This window comes from Oryzias melastigma, linkage group LG7 (genome assembly GCF_002922805.2).
Source record: "Oryzias melastigma strain HK-1 linkage group LG7, ASM292280v2, whole genome shotgun sequence".
NCBI classification, from domain to species: domain Eukaryota; kingdom Metazoa; phylum Chordata; class Actinopteri; order Beloniformes; family Adrianichthyidae; genus Oryzias; species Oryzias melastigma.
In genome coordinates this window covers 11559914-11574224 of record NC_050518.1, presented here as the reverse complement: position 1 = coordinate 11574224, position 14311 = coordinate 11559914, and the positions used below count along the sequence as shown (strand labels likewise).

General features: G+C 39.4%; 1 protein-coding gene across 1 annotated transcript in view; it reads left to right on the top strand.

The window, feature by feature from the left end:
• The first annotated feature begins 12434 nt into the window (after window positions 1–12434).
• LOC112158648 (EMILIN-3) overlaps window positions 12435–14311 on the top strand; it is a 17632-nt gene continuing 15755 nt past the window's right edge. The window contains exon 1 of the mRNA XM_024292088.2: window positions 12435–13656. Coding sequence (XP_024147856.1) covers window positions 13472–13656 — 185 coding nt within the window. The 5' untranslated portion in view covers window positions 12435–13471. The remainder of the gene's footprint in view (window positions 13657–14311) is intronic.

The window sequence follows — 14311 nt, the reverse complement described above, 5'->3', positions numbered from 1 at the left end:
TTCTTTATTCTAATCAGACAAATAGATCCACATATGTCCTTATTTTCCTTGTCTGAGCTCAAAACTGTACGGCTCGATGGCTCCGATATTGCTCGCCATTTTTGTTGCTCGGCTAATGTTAGGTTGGAGTTGTGAGGGGCTGTAAGTTAGCGGGAGAGATTGTAAACAAAGGGATGATGATAAATTAAATTTTTCATACCAAAAGGTCTGCTGACAACTAAGAGGCAAATTATTGACAAACTACTGCTGCTCTACAGAAACTATGTCCTTGAAAACAGCATATATTTTTAAATTTTGGCTAAAAACCTCATAATCATAATTCAAAGAATGCTTTTACAATCGATCAAAAGATGATCAGAGTGTGACTTCAAGCACCACTAATGTAAAGAGGATCCAGATAACACAAGATCTTCATCTACAAAGAGTGCCTTGTTCCAGTTCACAGACAGTTGGCTCAGTTTTGTGAATCAATAGACTTACCTGTCCCGTCTGTGATCGCTCAGGTGTTCAAGAGTTGGAGTTTGCAGCCCAGATGAGCTCTTCTTCCATATGTCTGCACAGGAAATTAGGCATGAGCTGGAGCGTCCAGCTGCCTGGGCTCAAATAGATCAGTGATGAGCACTGCAGTTACTGCATTAATGAAAACTACACTAAATCAGTGACTTGGGCAGAGAAAATAAGCACACTCACTTCTGCATTTTTCTTCTGGATCCTAAATATATACATTGACGAAACTCATGAATACTGCTGCTCAAAAGCACTAACAAGAGCTTGGATACATGTGTTCTGAGAATACTGACTGGGTGGTGAGGGTCAAAGACACCAAATAAAAGCTCCACCAATTCCAGAGTCAGCGGTAAAATGATAGAGGCATTCATCTTGGTCCGAACATCTCTGTAAATAGTCCCTTTAACTCTTCTTTCTTCTCTCTTTTTCCTCTATAAGTGCTGTTTATAAATCATAAAGTCAGCACACAATCCACACAGGCAAAGAAGCATGACTGCAGGGCTCCACCAGGATTTATCTGCCTCCGATTCACTCCCCAGAACCTTCCGAAGCCCAAAGCGTGAAGGGGAGAGATGTATATTTTCCTTAATGAGATGCTGTCTCAATAGTTATGTTTAAATACAGGGGGAAATTTATGAAAATGTTTACCAACTAATAATGCAATTTTTCTTTATTCCTTTGTGATTGTAAAAAAAAAAAAATGTGGTTAGGGGGGAGTTGAGTTTCTGAGGGGCACTAAATGATGGCAGGCTGGAAATCTTAAGGACTGTCTTTATGATCTTGCAGCAGTGTTTCCAGAAACTGCTGATATGGCAAGACAGAATCTACAGCCTCTTCCAATTCTGAGGTTTTGCATTAGGACATCATAAAAACCAGAAAAGATAAAGAAAAACACATGTTCGCTATCAGGTCTTCAATGTGAGGCAAAACCCCCAAATATCTTACGACATTGTTGTTTTTACCACCGTAAAAAACTAAACCACAGAGCCAGTGAGTGGAAATCTAACATATGTGTCTCCTCTTCAGTGAGAGGCTTGGAAACAAAAGTGTCATTGAGTATAAGAAATCGTCTTCAAACTTGTCAAATTAGCATTTAATTCAGCTAATTTAGAAAAAAAAATCAATCCACAAGGTTGTTTAATGGCGCTCGAACACAAAGAGCATCAAATTGAGCAGGTTATTAGATTTCTGTTTTAAAAATATTCGTGTTTCTGACAGGAACTGTTCAAAAACCCTAGAAAATAGTAAAATCAGCAACAGTTTTCACACATCTGTTCGGCAATAAACACAAAATCCAGAAACATCTCTGCTTCTTAGTGCTGGTTCACACAGAAACTACCCAGATTTTCCTCGACGTGTGCTTTTCACTGGAAGTGAAACATTCACATCCTGGCTCAAGCTTTCCGATGACCAGAAGCTTGATTTCACTTTATTCCAGTACAGCCAAATACAGAAAAACAAAAACAACAGAAATGTTGCACTTGTGGTTACAATTTGGAGCTAGGAAAAAACTTTTTCTTTTAATAAAATGATACTATGGATGTGCAAAGCAGCTTTGCACATTCAAGTTTGATGTGTCAGCAGCCGGGATAGGCTCCGGCACCCCCGCGACCCCGAAAGGGAAGAAGCGGACAAGAAGATGGATGGATGGAAGTTTAAATCACTATGCAGTAATTCTTTTCGCTTTAGAACCTAATTGGGAGCAATGGTTGGTGAGTGGAGAGAATATCGGTCCTTTCTTCTATTGTCCATTCAAAATGAGAGAAAAGTTGTGCAGTTCGTCATTGGGTGAATTTTTTTTTAAACTTACTTATCTCTTTTGGGGTCACAGGGTTGCTGGAGCCTATCCCAGCTTCCAGTTAGTGAAAGCAAAGAAGTTCAAAACTAAAAAAAACAGACATTGACAGATGTAATTAAAAAAAAAAAAAAAACTAAAAATACGCATGTCATGCACTTCTTTTTTCTAATTAAAAGTAATTACCAGCAAATTAAATTTACAGCCACCTTTTTTGATGTTTTTACCATTAAGTTTTAAAAGACAAAAAAAACAATTTAAGGCCAGGGAATACATTATTTTAAAATAAATTTACCTTACTCATTTGCATACACTATTTTTACATAAGGTGATTGTAGCAAGTTTTTATTTTTTTAAATAGAAAAACTCACAATTCTCTTAAAATATGCAAGAAAGGGTGTGGAAGTGCTGTGACAAAGCCGTTTTCTTTGCCTCACATGTTTAGTTTCTTCGTCTTAGTGAGGATGATGGAGGAAGAGGAGGTTTGGAGTGAGCTGGATTCTGTTCATATGAATGTTACCGAACAGAGGGTGAAGAAAAGGTAACAGAAAGAGAGATGAGATGAGATCTAGACAAACTCATGGATGTGTGCAATGAGCAAGGAAAGGTGGTTCTGTTATGGAGTTTATGACCCCTTGAGGTGTTTACCTCATGAGAACCATTAGCAACCCCCCGGTGTGTGCGGGAAAACACACACAGAGAGGGCACATACAGTACATGAGTGATGGGTCCTTTCTGTTTTTGCTACCAAAAACCGCCGCGGGAAAAACAAACACAAGAACACAAAGCAGCTATTGTGAGCTTCAGCCTCAACCTGAGATAAGAGAAGGATAACAGGAGCGGCTAAAGATGGAAAACAACTCAATCTGCTCATTTGACTGATTTATTTTAGTGTGATCATACTACGGGATAGGCTGGAATACTTTTTCACAGGATTCCGCAAACTCATCAAATACTAAAACCAAAGCAGGAACCCTTGCCCCCCCCCCCCGCCTTCCCCAATTCCCAGGAAATTTTAAGCCCACAGACTCCTGTTTCCTACACCTTCAAACAGCAATAATCTTCTTAATCATTTGTGTCTGTTTTAGGATTACACAGATTTCAGAGGGAGGGAAAAGGGTTAGGAGTGTGTGTGATATGGGGAGGGTTGTCTTATACCCTGCAGTGTTATCATAGACACATCAAGGTAGCGTGGGGGGTATATAAAAATACACAGTGCATACCATCCTGAGCTGTGGATGCGGTTTCTGACATCCAATAATATTCAACACATAATACACACACACTGAGTGATTTGCTTGTGTTACTGAAAGATTAGTCTTTTTTGAAGGTTGAGCTGTGTGAATACAATAATATGTTGCTGTCTCTGTGGGGGGACAGCTCCAGTCAAACCTTTTGAACTTCACATCCATCTGCATCGGTAATATCCTCTGCAAATAACTTTGACAGCAGGTTTAAAACTTGATGTATTTCACAAGAAAACTTTAAAAAAGGGACAAAACAGTCATTAAGAAGTCGTAGTTTCCTGCTTTCTTAGTCAAAAAATTAATTTGAGACAAAGAATGTCTCATTGTTATAAGTGAAATGATTCAAACCAAAATTGTTGAAATTTAGATATAGACAATACATTATTGCTTTCTGTTGAAGCTAAAAATAAATAAATAAAAACTAAGTAATTTTTAACAGAGAAATTATTTTTTTCTTACTGCCACTACCTAATTTATGCAGCAAAATGTTCTAACATTACAACCTGACTTTTTTAGATCTTTTTAGACTCTTTTGTTCCTTGTGGTTAAAAAAATAAGTGTCATATTAATTTTTTCAGGTGTCAACTCTGTGAAAAAAAAAAGAAAAAAAGTTAGCATATGTTCACACAACACACATCCCTCACTGTGATTCACCTTCAGCCAATAGTAACTGACTTGATGGAAGAAAGCTTGTGATTGGACGCCTTTTGGATTCCATCACATGTAAAGAAGAAGCCAAAGACAGGACAAAGCACAGCAGGAAGACAAACTGACAGTTTGACAGTAACCGATTATTCACTTTTCAATTTATTTTAAACCTTTTCATCGATATAATCTTGTTAGTATCTGTGGTTTAACATTTGCTGTTACTCCAAGTACTAGATCCATTTTTTGATGCATATCTGTATCTTGTATATCTCCAGTTTTAAAGCATTCCTGCCCAACAGCCCAAAGATAAGATCATTAGATAAGATGAGATGTGAATGAAAATATAGATAAGTTGTCTATCTATCTATTTATTGTTAGTTTCTCACATATTAAAATAGTTATTGCACCATAAATCCAATTAATATATTTTTGACACTTTTTCAAAGCAGTTCTTCCATTTGAGAACCAGCTTCCTTTTCAAATAGTCTTTCATTAGTGTCACCAATAGTTGAAGCTAACATATGTGCTGCTTGTCTTGTCACTGTTGTGTGCTAAACCGAGAGCCCCATGCAGCTACAAAACACTTTGCCCTTTGCTGCGACACCTTCTGCCAGACTGAACAATGTGTAAACGACACGTGCACACATGAATGCCTGCACGCCCATCAGTCAGCCCTCAGCTGGGCAAACCTGGAGTGTTGCGTCACATGTGCAATGAAAAGGGCAGTCCCTTGGCAGTAAACTAGTCTTTAATTGCGTTGCAACTGAGAACACATTTCTGAGGAAACAAGGGGCTCATTGTGAGCACATGTTCATCTCCACACACCTCATATTTTCTGCAGACCACTTACCCCCACTAGCTTTTGCAATAAAACACAAAGCCAGCAATTAAGGTGTTTGTATGCACACTCACATGCAGACACTTCTTGCATGTGTGCGTCCCCCTAAATGCTGATTTATTCCTACAGTAGGTCGGGATGTTGTATGTTATTGCTTTTGACCACTGGGGAATAAAAAAAGTCAGTTTGCTCGCTGAAACTTGTTGAAGATTTTGCTTCTGTGATTCACTCTGAAAACGTTGCATGATTTGGTTATTAAAACTGAGCGATTTAGAAGTTTGTGAGTGTACATGCACATGTGTGTGTGCTACATGCACAGAGCTGGGCTGGGTGGTGGTGGTCTTGCTGTGATGTAAACCAGATGTGGACGGGATGCTGGCTTTTCTACACACCGGGGGGAGAATGGATCCAGTGTGTGCGAGTGTGTATATTGGTGCACGCAGAGTGCCGGCACTGATTACAAATCGTATGCAATTTTGTAGCGCACCAACCACATTTGGCAGATTGCGGATGCTGTGCTAGCTGAAATGAGCTCATGCTTCATGTGAGTGACCCATAAATCACAGACTCCATCTGCCACTGCTGCTATAGATCACAGCAAATCACGTCTTTTTGCAGAATTTAAAAGCTAAGAACAGACTTAAACTGAGTCAATTTACCTACGAAACGTTAAAGTTTTCATGTTTTTGTTTGAGATGATAAATGATTAACGGTCTTTTTCGAATATTCCACCAGACGAATAAACTGGCCGCTTAATTTTACAACAGATCCACATTTTTCCTGCTTAACGCAGTAAAACTGCCTACTGTATGGGGAACTGTGCCCATCAGCTGAACCTTTTGACAACACTAAGACGGGTGTTCACTGTTTTTGCAACACACCCTCACTCTGAATCTGAACCCTACTCCTTCTGTGAAAGCAAAGACTCTTTCAACACCATGGAGCTCTGATGCTACTAAAGCCTGTGTCATGAACTATAGAATTTCTAAACGAACATAAAGTAAATATTTATTGCTGGAGCAGGACTCCACATCAAATAGTCATTTTCTTACTGTAAAGCCACTGGAGCAAAAAAGTGCTGATTAAGAGTAAATGTGGAACTGAAGTCAAGAAGCTGATGTTTCTTTTCTGTACGTCTGGTGTAGATGTCCAATATTTGATTGTAAAAGTTTCAGTTGGTGTTGATATCATATTGCATAGTAATTAGTTCTTGAGACACTGATAAATATTGACATCGATGAGTTGTGTGCATAAGCTGCAATTGTTCAATATACAATGGCTTTGTGTGACAGTTGTGCACTTTGCCAGTGAGCACAAATGTTGGCGTTTACGTCTCACCACTTCAGAAGAAAGCAGCATGTAAGTGTTAGAATGGATCATGAGACATATGTCAAACAACATCAAGAGGGAAAATGACCTCAACTACTACCAGAAGATCAAATAAAAAAACTGAACATCTGGCTCACTTAACACAGTTTTCCTTTTCTCCCTCTGAAAGTTTTCTGGCATTGCGGATGGCTTCTACATTTATTTAAATTACATCTTTGGCCAAAAAAGGTTATAAAAAACACAAGATCTTTAAAGCAACATGGCTTTTAATTAATTAAAAAACGATTACAAAGCAGTTAGAAAGGTTGCCTTCGTTTGTCTCCTAGATTTGATTCTTCTGTGTTAAATTTGTAAGAAATAGTCCGTAGATGTGACCGTTTGGACAAATCTGAATTCTTCCCCCACCCCTACGTCTTCTTCCTACCCCCAAATTGTCTACTCCCTACCCCTCCAAATGTCCTACAATTGGAGGGGTAGGGAGAAGCTGTAAGGGTAGGGTAAGAATTCAGATTTTGCCTATATGTATCTGTGAGTGTGTGGGCTTGCAATTGACTGGCAACCTATCCAGGATGTACCCGCCCTCACCCTAAAATAGGTGGCTAGAATAGGCTCCAGCAACCATGTGACCTTAAAGGGCATTCAGTAGGTTCGGAAGACTTTAAACAGGAGCTGGCAGTTTAAAGAAGTGCAGTCGTAGTGTATCTTTCATCTGCCTTTTAGAGGGGCTCCTAAAAAAGACAAGGAGCTATGTGGTTAAATTGTTTTCATTTTCCCAGCTTTGAGCATACAGCAGTTTTTACTTTTGTTCTTTTTTTTTAAAGGCCCTGGTTAGAACAATTAAATTTCAATTTGACTTTCAGACACTGTTTTTCAAACGTGATTATGCAGATGTTTACTTCTATTAATATTCATCAGGCTGACAAACGCATCCACTCAAAGCAGGGTTCTCAAACTCAATTTACCTTGGAGGCATTGAAGGCAGAGTCAAGTTGGGGGCCGTGAATGACCCACGGGCCGCCAGTTTGTGACCCCTGGATTAAAGCATCCACTGTACGTCGGCTGACCCGAATGGGCACCATAATGCCCTCACAGACTACGCTCTGATTGTCTATTTCCTAAATTGTCAGGGTACATGTGAAGGGCACTTACCGACTCCATGCACAGTCCACAGGATTTGGAGTGGTTGAAAAAAAGTAAAAAATCTGTTCAACTCACCTGCGTCTCAACCTTTCTTACCTTTGTACGTTCCTTAAGTGTTTGGCATGACCTGTTGCCTACAGCATATACAAAAATGTGCATGAACACATTTGCTCCACGGGCGCACTAAGTGATCCATAACTTTGTCATTTTGTGCGGGTCACCTGCTTGCCCTGCACAGATTTGACCATTTATCCACCTGTGAGAGCAGTTGTGACTAAGACTTAAGCAGCGATTTTGACTGACATGTAAAATCAGCTTTTTTTTAGAACTCCATATGATGAGGAAGAGTCCCATTTCCTTGCACAGTAGTTAAATAAATATTTATGTCCTTCATTAAAAACGGGGAATACATTATTTGTGTTCTTTGCTGGAGCTTATTGAATTGTACTTGTTTAAATATTAAAAATGAACCCGCTGTAGAGAACATTTGGCTTCATGGTGCAGAGAACCTCTCCTGTCTTATGTCGGAAACCATGAGTGGTCTTTAATTTCTGCAGCGTGGGCAGAGTGGGTAATTTATCACCATCCATTTCAGACTGCTGTAGATAGAGACCTTTTTTTATTGCTGGTGTCACATGTTAACGAGCACATTTTACGTGGAGGTGATGAAGGGTCACACCACCGAGGAATTAACACACCATGTGGCTTTTCCTCAGTAAGAACTTAAACATTGCTTGATTTGCAATAAGTTGGATTTTGGTTTTCTGCTAAACTGAAATAGTCCCTTAGACTCCGTTTAATTGGACCAGGAACGCGAATAAATTGTGCACCTTTTTTCTGTTTCCTTTGCTTTAATGTATGCCACTCTCTGGACCAAGACAAGAACTGCAGTGGACAGAACCACCATCAGAAAAAACAGGTCCAGGAGTTCTGAGAGGAACTGAGAGGAAAAGACGCTAACCCATCTGGTTCTCTGACTATTTTATACTTTTAAGAGCATGCACCATCTCAATATATTCTGCACCCAATAGGAAACTATTTTAGAACTTAAGATGAGTCCTACTTCACATTCATGTTGTGAGATATTTGACGTCACACTCAGTCCAGTTCTTAAACAACAAATTGATTTGCTCATATGTTTTATTGAGGGTGATGAAATCAACAAGGAGCTATGTTGATGGTAGGGCTGGGCGATATGGAATTATTTATACCTTGATATCATTTTTTCCATTTCAGGCGATAACAATATATATCACGATAAAAACTAAATAACTATATTTGTCAAAATTTGAACGCTCTAGGGCTTATCTAGGGTTTATCACAACATCTGACACAGGTTGGAGTTTTTGTGTCACATCCACTGCTAGTACACAGTAGATTCAATTCTGTCATATTAAATAATATATACATATTTTTTTATTGAATGTCCTACAAATTAATTTTGTTGCACCACATCTTAAAACTCCAGTTGGTGAAAATATTGTCTGACTGTAAACTGGTCCGTGTTTACATCTGTCATGATTCAACCGTCAGCACTCACCTCTGTCCACCAGAGGGAGCCCTCTTCAGAGGTTTGACCTCCACTGACTCACTACAAATCCCATCATCCATCTTTCTTCCAGCACAGCTGATCACCATCAGCTCATCAGTACCATCCAGCATTTAAACAACCCCCAGCCACTTCTATTTTGTGAAGTCTTGTTTTGCCTAGCAGACATTCTGAGCAATATTATTCCTAGTTGCCTTCCCCGTGACTTGACCTTTGCCTATTTTCTCGTTTATCTGCCTCATCCTTGTGATTTTGACCTCTGCCTGGATTTAGACTATGTTTTATGTCTTGCCCTTGCTCAACTTCATTAAATTATTTGCACATGGATCCAAACGACTCTGTCCCTGCTTTACAACATCAGGCTACACATGAAACAGTGGTTTAGCATTAGCATCATGCTATGCTACATTGCGGTCAGTAAATCAACATTTTTTATTACATTTTTGGTTGCTGCCAGTTTGTCTTCCAGTTCTGATTGGCTCCCGTTAAAAATCCCCAGATGTTCTGCTGCATCATTAGCCGAAAAATAACGTTATGCAGATGATTAGCAGAAGTTACCACGGGGTAGGGAAATGGAGAGGAAAAAAAAAAAAATGAAGAATCCCAAAATGAGAGCTAATAAGCATACATAATTAGATACAAGGATTTACTCTCCATGTGGCAACAAACTCTCTAGAATTTAGTCGCCAAAGAAGAGAAAATACCTGCAACTGGTGAGTGTTAATTTTTAACCCTTCAAAATAAAAATCTGTCGCATTAGACTCATTCTTCTATCGAGAAAAAGTTCTATCGCTGTATAAATCGCTATAAGTTCATCGCCCAGCCCTAGTTGATGGCAGCTGAAATGTGATGTTTTTTTCATGTCTGAGGGGAGAATGGAAAATTAAATAACTACAAATAATGTAACCTTCAAAACTATAAATGAGCAAAGAAAAAAACAACAAGTTCTCCTAAAACCACTGGGTTAAAGGAATAAAGTCAAACTGAATAAAAATATTTTACATTGGAGTAATTCTATTTTCTCAGATTTAGTACAAAGTTACATGACGTTCAAGTTTTAATGTTATTGTGAAATCAATTCCTTTAATTGCATTGCACAAATTGAATGTCTTTTTCTGTGAACACACAAACAGCTGGTTTGTTATGAAATAATTTGAACTCACTGATAGTAATGATAATTTTTTCTTGCATCTGGACAATAAGACACCTGAAAATTGTGCCAAATGTTTGCCAAAAAGTGTCTGTTTTATTAACTCTGCTTCTAAAAACACTCTTTCTTGAAGAAAGGAGTTGGACCCAGCACATGGTGTGAAATATTTCAGAATTAAAAACAGTAGATTTTCATGCTTAGGCCACATAAAAGAAAACCACAACAGTTTGAAAATGATAATATATACCTTGGAATGAGATGAAGGAGTTTGATGGGCCATAACTCAATTTCTTTTCATGTGTTTTTTGATGTTCTGTAGAATTATCAGCAGCAGAACCCGTATTTCTTGACGCATCTCCACAGCTGTTTGAACGTCTTCCAGTTCGGCATACATTAGGAAAATCTTCTCTTGCATTACCTGCGTCTGTGCATACTGCGTCCATGTGTTTGCTCTTTTCTGTTCTTGTAACCAAGCAGAAATAGAGCACCATGGATGGGCGATCCATGAGCAGGTGAGGATGCTTTAAACCCAACAATCCAAGCAAGTCTCAACATCAGAAGTTCAAAAGCAGCTGAAACACTGACCTCAAAGATTATTCTATTAGAGTAATAATCATGCTTCGTCGCCCATTTAACCCTTAATAGTCTCTGCACTCACTGATGCATTAGTAAGTAGTATAGTAAACAAACACACCCCTTAATACAATGCAGGTCTGCTTCCCTCAAATCATATTTTGATAGATGTATGTATATAGATTTAAGTCTATAAGTCAATGCATCCCCTTTTTTTTTTAAATAAAATTTCCTTAAAAAGTTGTAGGTTCAGGTTTCGAAGCCATCCTCAAAAAGATCCTGTCCCAACCAAGTGGTTCATGGTTTATCCGTCACAACCAATGTTCTCATTACTTAACAAGCCTGTCCTTGGAGGAAAAGCCTTATTAAATTAAAGATCCTTTATCTAACCCTCAGTTTCTCTCTAAAAAAAATCTCTGAAAAAACTGAAAACTAACTGCACATTTACAGATCCATGGCTTGAGGGACGAGTTTGTGTCCAGATATAGAGTACATTATCAAAGCACCGACTTATTTATAGTACCAAGAGGACCTTCTGCAACTCACTTACCAGTAATCGAATTACTCTAAATAGGATTACCCTCCAGAACAATTGTTTGGAACATTTCTTTTAGGATGAAGTGGAAAATATGCACATTCTCTTCTATTATCAGACCGGCATGTGTTTATGCTGCATCAGCATGTGTCTGAATATTCATAACTGTGACAAATTTATTTTTCTAGATTTTATTTTTTTAAAAAGAGTTTGGTTTAAACTTTTGTTTTTTCAAAAGCTGTTTCAACAAGCTTGAATATGAGTTTGGTTTTAATTTAATCAACGTTTTTTGTAATTTTTTTTTTATTTCTCTATTTTGTCTGTTTGTGTTACTCTTGTTATGTGTGGGTCTATGACACACTCTGGTTCAGTGTTAACTGATCATCTTTTTATCTATTTTAAATTAATTCTCAATGGCCTGTTAATTATGGTTATGCCATTTTTAGCCACTCCCCCTCACCGAAAAACAAAACAAACAAACAAACAAAAAACACCATAGTTTCTGCAGAGCGGCTGTAGTTCATTGTATATTTGTCCCTGAAATGTGGGCGGGACTTTAGCTGTGGAGCAACCATGCCCTCCTTCCCCTCTCTATAGAAAAGCTTAGCAGGAGGCTTATGGCCTACACAATATATTTTCTATATCAGAAATAAATTATTATTTTTTTTAATTTCTTTTTCTTTTTTTTTTCGTCTGCTCCGGATTTACAATTTTATTTTACTGTAAGAATTAACTGATCTCACTCACCCTGTTGCCATCATGTAGGAGCTAAGACAGGCAGCTAAAACTGATTTTTGTTTCTTTTATTTTTGTTAAAATTGGAGACTGACCTGCCCATCACAGTTGCTGCCTCACAAACCTGAGACCGTGGAGGTTTTATCTGATCCTGATCCATCACAATCTGATCAAAGACAAACTCAGAAACGGTTTTAATCTTAAACTCTTTTATATTTGTCCTCCATCATGAGAAGAATGCTGCATGAACATGTTACAAACACCAAAAACATGATTTTCATTGTAGAGGGTCTTTAAGGAAAGATTATTGCTAGACACCTCCCACCACTCTGTGTCTCCAGCTTTCTCTAACTTAAGCTTTGGTTCAGAGAGTTTTAAATACAGTAAATTCATATCACCAGCCCTTTATTCGGTCCTCCATTATTATGGTTCACTGGTAACATGTGATTGAGACCGACAGGTTTTTATAAAAGTTTATAGAAATCTTTTATGGCTCAACAAATGCTTATTCATACCCCGATCAAACACTGTCACTCCCTTATTAAAGAAGTTGAACTGCTAGAGTACTTCCCATGGAAAATCCATCGACAGACACAGGAGGCAGTTATGCATGAATTAGGGAACCAAATGGGGGAGCGACAGGACGGAGGCAGGGGGTCAGGGTGTGGTTGTTAACTGAAGCTGTTGCAGGGATGTTTAATGACTGACCGCTTGAAGGAGGGAGGAGGTCCATTGTGTTCAGCTCTGCAGCGGCTCACGGGCCAACTCACACTGGGGCCTTGCTTTGACGTGCTGAAGCAGAGAGGGAGCATAAAGGGGGTGAAGACGCACATTTTGCAGGAATTAAAGTTTCATTTTGAGCAGTTTGTAAAGGGAGTCACTGCAGTCAGTCCCCTCCTCATGCAGAGCACCCAAGCTGGAGTTGGGGTGGGACATGCAAATCCAGCCTGTGTGTGTGCCTGCCCCCTCAGAGGCAGCAGAGCAGCACACTCGCTCACGCAGACGACAGATTGCCTTGAGGGTTGAGCCTCGTCGCTGGTACACTCCTGCCTGTGTGTGTACATGGAGCTGAAACTTTAGACACACTCACACTCTTGTCTCCTCTTTTCCCACTGTCCCCTCCTCCAGCACACCTTTATGTTGTTTGTCTTCTTTTTTTTTCCTCCCCTTTCACTCACTAGCTTCCTCTCAACTCTGTGCTCTCAGACTTTTTTGGGATTTGTGTGATAACTGTGATGCTGAAGATGCTGCTGCTGGTTGAGCTGCGTGCTCGCTTCAGGGCTCACTGAGGAAAACGGCAGGACTTCACATGCCATGGGGAACTGAGAAACCTGAAGCAACAACTTTTTTCACCTGGCATTCCCAGGAGTTTGGAATTTATTGAGCTTTTTAAACTGACAAATAACAAGAAAAAACACAAAAACAATGAGGACCAGGCTGTACCTGCTCACTGCACACCTCTTTCTGTTGGGAGTTTTGCTCTCTGAGGTGGACAGTAAAGGAACTTTTTATGGAGGCCAGATCAACCCTTTCTATGGACACAGATACAACCTTTACAAGGCTGGAGTCAACCCTCAGCATGCACCAAACAAACCCATGACTCGTCACAAGTAAGTGACTAACGTGCCATTTCTTTCCTTTTCCGTGGACGCTATAAACTGATAGATATAAAGAGAACCTGTCTCTGACTGTATATCCTTTGGGAAACGCATGTCGCCAGCGAACTGCAGAAATGTGGTTTTACTTAGAGAATCGGCTCAGTAACGGATCCCTGAATTGACGCTCTGTTTCTGTCTCACCCCCAAATCAGCACTCTTCTGTGGTTCACACCTAAAACCATCTGTGGTGGGGGATAAACATTCTGGAGCAACAGAGGCATGTGCATTACATAAACAAAACCATAATTATGGTCTGTATGGTGCAGGGAGACGATGACAAGAATATTGGTTCCTCTGTGGATGTGGTTGGGATCAGTTAGAGTGACTGACAGTCCAGCTGGACACCCGCTGCCTGAAGGGAGTGGCACAACACATCTGCCATTATTAGGATGAAAACCATTAGATTGTTATTTGAAAGTGACATGTTTTCAATAAGTCTGAAAAATACGATGATAGTAGTGCTTTGGATGGATAGCAGCACCAAGTCATCTGGATGATGTAGGGAGACAGCTGAGAGATTAAACAGAGCTGTGTGGACATACTTTGTCTGGATGGAAATGGCTCTTTAGCCTGCAGGGCCTTTTTCAGTTTTTCTTCCCCTTTTCTT